The sequence below is a fragment of the Salvelinus alpinus genome, chromosome 26 (genome assembly GCF_045679555.1).
Source record: "Salvelinus alpinus chromosome 26, SLU_Salpinus.1, whole genome shotgun sequence".
NCBI classification, from domain to species: domain Eukaryota; kingdom Metazoa; phylum Chordata; class Actinopteri; order Salmoniformes; family Salmonidae; genus Salvelinus; species Salvelinus alpinus.
In genome coordinates this window covers 13,045,930-13,056,069 of record NC_092111.1, presented here as the reverse complement: position 1 = coordinate 13,056,069, position 10,140 = coordinate 13,045,930, and the positions used below count along the sequence as shown (strand labels likewise).

Sequence of the window (10,140 nt, the reverse complement as noted above, 5' to 3'; positions counted from 1 at the left end):
ATTTAGGTTAAAAGTTGGGTGAAAAAAATACTAAATGCCTTTGACGACTTTTTGCAAATCCAATCAGTTTTCCACATTGATTCAATGTCATCGCATAGTTTTTGGGGGTTGAAATTACATCGAAACAACATTGATTCAACCAGTTTTTGCCCAGTGGGTTTGTGTTCATGTTTACTGTGAACTATCAACATTCCACAGGCATATCAACGTCCCCTCTTTTACAATAGAGTTTGTGTTTTTATATGCTTCCCTCATACATTTTCATTGTTTTCACTCCATAAACTGGCCGCACTCTCTCACAGTTGTCTCTTTCCAAACCCCATAAAATCGTTCAAAAATAATAACTCAACACCTGTAACAATCTCTAGATGGAGCCCTCTCCCTCTATGAACTTGACAATGCAGCATGGGGATGAGGAGGAGGAGGAGGAGCAACATCCCCTCCTTCCATCAAAAGTGGTCCCTCCCCCTCCTGCTTTTGGCAACCAGTGCGGAAGAAACTACTCATGTCAAAAAGGGGGAGATCACTCAGTGTGGCTCGATGGAACCCAGTCATCACCCACCCTCTCATATTACAACGGCTGCCAATATGTGTCACCCTCACCCCGCTCCTCACCCCGAAGGGGAGACAATGAGGAAAAGGTTAGGGGGAAGGAGGTCCACAAGGAAAAGAGAGGCAAGAAGCCAGCAGGGAATGAACAGAATGCAGGGCACAAGGATCAGATTTGGGGGAGTAAAACCAAAAAGGCAAGCCCACAGAGGCACCAGCAGGACATGACATCCACTCAGTCACCCTACAAAGGACTCTGCATGTCTCAAATGGACTTAAGGGAGACAGAAAGTGGGCCACCCAGTGAAGGAGGTCGAAGGCTAGAGGCCCCATCAATGAAGATGCAGGACCGCCAGAGTCTACCTGAGATCATCATTACAACCAAAGATGACTACCAGCCACATTCCCCCAACCAAACACCCAGCTCTGACAAGAATCACCCGAAGTCTGAGGCCAAGGGCGCCTCTGGTGGAGGTGAGGAGACCAGTGGTGCGCATCACAAGGATGGTGTCCATGACTGCCCTCACAAGAAGACCCAGAGCATCGGTCGTAGGCTGGTCCGCCGAAGGGCGCTGTTTGAGAGGAGGCAGAGGCTGAATGACTGTGCACTCGCTGTGGGGATGTTTGGAGTGGTGGTCATGATCACCGAGATAGAGCTCTCCTGGAGCGTCTACAGTAAGGTCAGCACTGGGGACTAGACATGGGTTCAAATGCTTGACATTTTTTCAAATATATACTTTGAGTGTTGCCTGAGTCTGCCTGGAGTGCCAAATTGGCAGGGTTTGCAGTTTTGGGACTTTTCTATAGCTTTATTAAGCCATGCAAGTTCAACCAGGCACAGATCAAGTATTTGAAATGCTTTTTCAAGTATTTGAAACCCAGGTCTGCTGGGGACACCTGGGTGATTAGTGAGTTCAAACTTACAGAACATTATTTGAAGGCCTTCAGTATTTGTTGCTGACTTAAGGTTACTGTGGCCAGGAATCAAATAGAGGCACATTGTAGAGCGCTGTGGACAATGCGCCTTTTAAAGGAAATGTTCCTGTGTTCGCGGAGATCGTATAAATCGGAAATTACCTTTAAATGTCAAGCGTGCTATAATGTGCCTTGAATTGAATCCCAACTGTATGTTAAAAGAAGGTATATTTGCCACAATGAAGCTTACTGTACGTTAAGATAAGTGTGTCCACTACATGTTTCCCCTACAGATCTCTATATACTCTATGGCTATGAAGTCTGTTATCAGCCTGTCCTCTCTCATCCTGCTGTGTCTGGTCATTGCCTACCACATCTGTGAGGTGCAGGTAATTTCACCTCTCTGACTACTTACTACACTGCCCATACTCTCACTATCTTAAACTAGTTTATGTGATCCCTCAGCTTAGATTCTTTGAAGTCATTCTACTCTACAATACATTTTGTTATATACCAGACTATAGTAGAGATTATATTGCTAATGGGGAAAGTAGATGGTGACAGAGGGCAACCTTGTCTGGTACTTCTCATTATATAATTTATTACACTTTGACTACACTCTCATTGAACTGTACTTCGTATATGCTCTAACTCTGACATGGCTGTGTACCCATACTCCCATCACTGTTAGCTCTACATCCACGATAACGGATCAGAAGACTGGCAAATTGCCATGACAACGGAGCGTGTGAGCCTGATCGCCCTTGAGCTGTTTGTTGCGGCGGTGCACCCGTTCCCAGTGGGTCTCCCATTGTCATGGCAAGCCATGTCCCCCACGCTGTCAGAGACGGAGCTGGAGATCGTGCTGGCTCTACCCATGTTCCTGCGACTCTACCTCCTGGGTCGTGCCTTGATGCTGCACAGCCGACTCTACACAGACACCGCCTCGCGCAGCATTGGCGCCCTCAACAAGGTCAGAGGTCAACATTTGTCACCATGCAAGTTATGCAACCTCTCCCTCAAATCTTAGTTACTTGCTTTAATGGACCTGTACATACTCAGGTTGTACAATAAACAGAATGGTTTTGACTTGAAATTCAGTAGTAAGTACCTTCTCCATCATGTCGAAACGATGCTAAAGCAGCCCATTGGATTCCACAACACTTCCAGCAGATACTCACACCAACGCTAGGTGTTGCATATTAATGGAATTTCACTGTGCTGCTTTAGCATTGGCTAGCCGAGCATGCTGACAAAAAAATAAGTAGTCCTTTCTTGAGTTGGGCTCTAGGATGTAACAACCGTTGAGCATTTGAGCTTATGGTTGAGTGTGGGGGAAAGGGGTTGCAAATTGAGGTGAGAGCATTGGAAATACTTTTAACGGTTGATCTGCTTCTACTCTGTGGGTGGCACTGTGTGCTCTTTTCAAAGGATGGGTCCTGGCCTTTCGGGGGACCTAGGGATCCAGGGGGACGGGGGTGGTCTGCCGGTCACTGGGATGACCCAGTGGGACAACCCAATTTGGGAGGGGCTTTGGCGGGTGGAGTAGTGAAGAACAATTGGAGGGTTACTCAGTAGCAAAGTAAATATAATGCTTCAGCTATATGGACACTCAATCACTATGGCACTTTTTAATGGTAAATTTACAAACATATGATGAATGGATTTGAAACTTGTATCTCATTATGGTAAATGGTGAAATAAATATAGCCAGTTATAATTGTAATGTCTTAGCAGATAAGAAAAGAAGAACAATATTTACCTGGCTCAAAGAGAAGGAATATAATATATATTGTTTACAGGAAACTCATTCAACAATTTTAGATGAAGGTGAGTGGAAAATGGACTTGGGGGGGGGCAAAATATACTTCTCTCATGGGCAAAGAAACTCAAAAGGGGGGATGACATTAATTAACAGTAATTTTGATCCGAATGTGCAAATTGTCCAAACAGATCTGCAAGGTAGATGGATGATTTTAAATATGTTATTGGACCATAAACAGATATGGCTCATTAACCTTCATATTGGAACTACTCGATATATGGAGGCTTAAATATCCTGACCTAGTGAGATATACCTGGAGGAGGCTCAATCAAGCTAGTCATCTTGACTTCTTTCTTATGCCATTCTCATTGGCACCAAAAGTGAAAAAAGTGTTGATAGGGGATAGAATGCGGTCGGACCATCAGATAATTGGAATATACACTTATCAAGGCACAAGGCGAGACCCAAATACAGACACAGGAGGCAGATGGTTGGCATCTTACAATATGTATTAATCCAAAGGGGCAGGCAAGAGAATGGTCATGGACAGGCAAAAAGGTCCAAACCAAATCAGAGTCCAGGAGGTACAGAGTGTCAGACAGACTCGTGGTCAAGGCAGGCAGAATGGTCAGGCAGGTGGGTACAAAGTCCAGAAACAGGCAAGGGTCAAAACCGGGAGAACTAGAAAAAGGAGAATGCAAAAAGCAGGAGAACGGGAAAACCGCTGATTGACTTGGAAACATACAAGACGAACTGGCACAGAGAGACAGGAAACACAGGGATAAATACACTGGGGAAAACAAGCGACATCTGGAGGGGGTGGAGACAATAACGAGGACAGGTGAAACTGATCAGGGTGTGACAACACTACCGTTCAAAAGTTTGGCGTCACTTAGAAATGCCCTTGTTTTTGAAAGAAAAACCATCAAATGAATCAGAAATACAGTGTAGACATTGTTAATGTTGTAAGTGACTATTGTAGCTGGAAACAGCAGATTTTTAATGGAATATCTACATAGGCCCATTATCAGCAACCATCACTCCTGTGTTCCAATGGCACGTTGTGTTATCTAATCCAAGTTTATCATTTTAAAATGCTAATTGATCATTAGAAAACCCTTTTGCAATTATGATAGCACAGCTGAAAACTGTTGTTCTGATTATTAAAGAAGCAATAAAACTGGCCTTCTTTAGACTAGTTGAGTATCTGGAGCATCAGCATTTGTGGGTTTGATTACAGGCTCAAAATGGCCAGAAACAAATAACTTTCTACTGAAACTCGTCAGTCTATTCTTGTTCTGAGAAATGAAGGCTATTCCATGCGAGAAATTGCCAAAAAACTGAAGATCTCGTACAACGCTGTGTACTACTCCCTTCACAGAACAGCGCAAACTGGCTCTAACCAGAATAGAAAGAGTGGGAGGCCCCGGTGCACAACTGAGCAAGAGGACAAGTACATTAGAGTGTCCAATTTGAGAAACAGACGCTCACAAGTCCTCTACTGGCCGGTTCATTAAATAGTACCTGCAAAACACCCGTCTCAACGTCAACAGTGAAGAGGTGACTCCGGGATGCTGGCCATCTTGGCAGTCTATGAACTTTATCGAACAGAACATACATGTATTGTGTAACATGAAGTCCTATGAGTATCATCTGATGAAGATCATCAAAGGTTAGTGATTCATTTGATCTCTTTCTGCTTTTTGTGACTCCTCTCTTTGGCTGGAAAAATGGCTGTGTTTTTCTGTGACTAGGTGCTGACCTAACATAATCGCATGGTATGGTTTTGTCATAAAGCCTTTTTGAAATCGGACACTGTGGTGAGATTAACAAGAAGTTTATCTTTAAAATAGTGTATAATACTTGTATGTTTGAGGAATTTTAATTATGAGATTTCTGTTGTTTGAATTTGGCGCCCTGGACTTTCACTGGCTGTTGTCATATCGATCCCGTTAACGGGATTTCAGCCGTATGAAGTTAAACATAAATACCAAACTTGTTTTTGCATGGATTCTGCGTTTAACAGCTAGGATCGCTATTTCTTGTCCCAGAATCCCGCTTAACTGACAGGTTAAAATCTACTTGAAAGAGACACTAACCTAGCTAAGATGCTAACATTAGCCATCAAGCTAACGAAGTTAGTCCCAGATGAGTTTTCCAGTGGAGCCCTCTGTCTGGAGAAGTAAATTAATGGTTCCAGCGCTGTAGGAACTGTATCTACTATGCTTTGTTTCGGGACAAACTGGATCACTCAGAGTTCCAATGCGGCAATTGTTTGCTTGCCAAGGATTATAGGCTTGAGGTGGCTTCTTTGATCACGCAGGTTGCCAGCCTATGTAAGAAACTGGGGAAAAAGCAGAGTGGAATGTTTATCTTTTCTATCCCGGTGGCTGGACACCGCTCGCGCATGTTGGATGCTTCTCTGGCTTGTCGTTTGTCGTTATCCGACTGGCCGGTGTTGCCCAGAGATCATTCGCCAGGGCAGCCATCTCCTGCCTCTCCTCCCCCATCTGATAGCAGAGTCGAAGGAGCACAGCAAGAAGAGCATCGCAATCAAGGATAGTCGCATGTCACGAGCCGTGGAAGCCAAAGACAACAGCCTCCCGCAAAGCAGTCTACACTCCAAACGAGAGGCCCGGAACGGATGCAAACAACGAATAGTTTCGCCGCCCTGGAACCTGATCTTCCTGCACCTTCGTTGTTGGGGGTACATGTGTCTATGGCCGCTGTGCCTTCTCCTACTCCTTCCCCTATGATTTTGAAGTTGATGTTGGCAACCTTCCATCCCTGCTCTGGATCGAGCAGGGCTTCTCGATCTGCCGGAAGCCTACACCATCCTGTGAAGCGTGGGAGAGGGCAGATTTCCCCGTCCTTCTTGCCAGCCGTGATTTTGGGAAGCTCCATGGTAAGAAATGTGACTGTTCTCAGTGCAAAAACAATGTCCTATCCCTGAGCTCGAGTAAATGACATTACTAAGCTGTACCCGAATGTACTACACCAGGACATGGACATCGATTCTATTGCAGTACATGTGGGTTTTAATGACATTATAAAGGGCAGCGCTGAACAGTTGAAACTGGATTTCAAAGAGCTGATTGACTCTCTGCTAGACACTAATAGAAGACCCATCTTATCTGACCCTGTGCCCTCTCTGAATCATGTCATTGAATGCTTTAGCATGATTCTTTCTCTTCACAACTGGGTACGTGATTATTGCAGCTGAATTAGCTTAACTTCTGTTGACAATTTTGATACCTTTTGGAAACAAAACATGTTTTATAAGGAGAATGGGATGCTGTGCTCCTTGATTTGGGTGGATCCCATTCTCCTCATAAAACGTGTTTTGTATTTCTGGATCCTTTCACAGCATTATAAGGCTGCATTGAGACAATGACTTATCAATGGCCCAAGCCCAGTTCAGTTAATCGCTACCATTGTGTCGCTGAGTCATCATAATGCTTTAGCAAATGTACATTACACCAGGGGCATTGATAGACACAATGTAATTAACCTAATTTATGTCCCCCTAACTGCCCTGAATGCCTCTGCTGATCATACAGCTATTGTATGCAGCAATCATGTGCCTATGAACCAGATTTATTCTGTTAGCACTGAGCCGGTGTGCCCTAGTAGGAATCCACTGTGTGCAGCTCACCCTGCACTAACATAAATAACATGAGAATATCTACTTCTGCTAAGCTACCTAATAAAGTAATGAAAACAAGCAAGCATCCCAGAAAAGTGCTCAAAATAGCCCACGTTAACTTATATGTAGCTCAAGAAACAAAGTTCATGAAATTAATAACTTGGTAGTAACAGATGACATTCATATGACTATCTCTGAAACTCACTTAGACAATACCTTTGATGATACAGTGGTAGCAATACATGGTTATAATATTTACAGAAAATACATAAATGCCAGTGGTGGAGGTGTTGCTGTTTATATTCATAACCACATTCCTGTAAAGATTAGAGAAGATCTAATGTGAAATACTGTAGAAGTAATATGGCTACAGGTTCATCTGCCTCACATAAAGCCCATTCTTGTGGGAAGCTGCTATAGACCACCAAGTGTTAACAGTCAGTATCTGGATAACATGTGTGAAATGCTTGATACACTAGTATATTTTCTGGGTGATTTAAATATTGACTGGCTTTCATCAAGCTGCCCACTCAAGAAAAAGCTTAAAACTGTAACCAGTGCCTGCAACCTGGTTCAGGTTATCAGTCAACCTACCAGGGTAGTTACAAACAGCATAGGAATGAAACCATCAACATGTATTGATCACGTCTTTACTAATACTGCAGTATCCAGTATCCAGATCGGCTGTAGTGATCACAATATAGTAGCCATATCTAGGAAAATCAAAGTTCCAAAGGCTGGGCCTGTATAAGAGGTCATACAATACGTTTTGTAGTGATTCCTATGTTGCTGATGTAAAGAATATTTGTTGGTCCGTGGTGAGTAATGAGGAGCAAACAGACGCTGCACATGACACATTGCTTATCCCAGTTACTAATAAGCATGCACCCATTAAGAAAATGACTGTAAAAACTGTTAAATCCCCGTGGCTTGATGAGGATTTGAACAATTGTATGGTTGAGAGTGATAAGGCAATAGGAATGGCAAATAAGTCTGGCTGCACAACCGATTGTCAAACGTACTGCAAATGAGAAATCATGTGACTAAACTGAATAAAAAGAAGAATAAACTACACTATGAAACAAAGATAAATTACATAAAGAATTATAGTAAAAAGCTTTGGAGCACCTTCAATTACATTTTGGTAAAAAATTATTGTTGTCTATCAAGAATGACAAGCCAATGACAACTTGGATAGAAAATTACTGAGGATAATAGTGGATGATATTGCCATATCTTCACTTTAAGCCTAATAGAAAGTGTGTGCCCTCAGGCCTGGAGGGATGCAAAAGTCATTCAGCTACCTAAGAATAGTAAAGCCCCCTTTACTGGCTCAAATAGCCGACCAATCAGCCTATTACCAACCCAGAGTAAAGTTTTGGAAAAATTTGTGTTGACCAAATACAATGCTATTTTACAGTAAACAAATTGACAACAGACTTTCAGCACGCTTATAGGGAAGGACATTCAACAAGCACAGCACTTATACAAATGGCTGAGGATTGGCTGAGAGAAATGTATGATAAAAAAAGATTGTGGGGGCTGTTTTGTTAGACTTCAGTGAGGCTTTTGACATGAGCGATCATAGTCTGTTGCTGGAAAAACGTATGTGTTATGGCTTTACACCCCCTGCTATATTGTGGATAGAGAGTCACCTGTAACAGAACACAGAGGGTGTTCTTTAATGGAAGCCTATCCAACATAATCCAGAAAGAATCAGGAATTCCCCAGGGCAGCTGTCTGGGCCCCTTGCTTTTTAAAATCTTTACTAACGACATGCCACTGGCGGATGACTCAACACTATACTATAGCGACTGAAATGACTGCAACACTTAACATTGAGCTGCAGTTAGTTTCATAATGGGTGGCAAGGAATGAGTTAGTCCTAAATATTTTAAAAAAAACTAAAAGCATTGTATTTGGGACAAATCCTTTACTAAATCCTAAACCTCAAGTAAATCTTGTAATAAATCATGTGGAAACTGAGCAAGTTGAGGTGACTAAACTGCTTGGAGTAAGCCTGGATTGTAAACGGTCATGGTCAAAACATACAGTAGTAGCTAAGATGGGGAGAAGTCTGTCCATAATAAAGCGCTTCTCTATCTTCTTAACAGCACTATAAACAAGGCAGGTTCTACAGGCTCTAGTTTTGTCAGGTGTGGTCAGGTGCCACAAAGAGGGACTTAGGAAAATTGCAATTGGCTCAGAATAGGGCAGCATGGCTGGCCCTTGAATGTACACAGAGAGCAAACATTAATAATATAATATGCATGTCAATCTCTCCTGGCTCAAAGTGGAGAAGAGATTGACTTCATCACTACTTGTATTTATTAGAGGGATTGACATGTTGAAAGCACCGAGCTGTCTGTTTTTTTTTTTGTTTTTTTTTATGTAATTAAATGTAACCTTTATTTTACTAGGCAACTCAGTTAAGAACAAATTCTTATTTACAATGATGGCCTACACCGGCCAAACCCGGACGATGCTGAGACAATTTTGCACCGCCCTATGGGACTCCCAATCATGGCCGATTGTGTTACAGCCTGGATTCAAACCAGGGTGTCTGTAGTGACGCCTCAAGCACTGAGATGTAGTAGTGGTGCAGCGGTCTAGCACACAGCTCAGACACCCATGCATACCCTACAAGACATGCCACCAGAATCCCCAAGTCCAGAACAGACTATATGAGACACACAGTACTACATAGAGCCATGACTACATGGAACTCTATTCCACATCAGGTAACTGATGCAAGCAGTAGAATCAGATTTAAAAACAGATAAAAATAAGGAACAGCAGGGACTGTGAAGAAACACAATCATAGGCACAGACACATGCATACCAGTGCATTCCAGTTGAATACTTCATGAAGCTGGTTGAGAGAATGCCAAGAGTGTGCAAAGCTGTCATCAAGGCAAAGGGTGGCTATTTGAAGAATATCAAATATAAAATATATTTTGATTTGTTTAACACTTTTTTGGTTACTACATGATTTCATATGTGTTATTTCATAGTTTTGATGTCTTCACTATTATTCTACAATGTAGAAAATAATAAAAATAAAGAAAAACCCTTGAATGAGTAGGTGTTCAAAAATGTTTGACCAGTAGTGTATGTTACTAGTAACCCATTATACCTCCCTAACACTAGTCTTCTATTTATACAGGGGTTTTAATATGTACACTAGTGTTCTATTTAACAGCATATTCGGGAATAGTTATCTTCTCCTTTCATATCTCCACATACAGAATCCTTATATAACGTT

The 10,140-nt window shown here is 42.4% G+C and overlaps 1 protein-coding gene across 1 annotated transcript in view; it reads left to right on the top strand.

Moving 5' to 3' along the window:
* The first annotated feature begins 368 nt into the window (after nucleotides 1-368).
* Nucleotides 369-10,140, top strand: part of LOC139554768 (small conductance calcium-activated potassium channel protein 2-like) — a 31,372-nt gene continuing 21,600 nt past the window's right edge. The window contains exons 1-3 of the mRNA XM_071367894.1: nucleotides 369-1,229; nucleotides 1,758-1,853; nucleotides 2,156-2,437. Coding sequence (XP_071223995.1) covers nucleotides 369-1,229; nucleotides 1,758-1,853; nucleotides 2,156-2,437 — 1,239 coding nt within the window. The remainder of the gene's footprint in view (nucleotides 1,230-1,757; nucleotides 1,854-2,155; nucleotides 2,438-10,140) is intronic.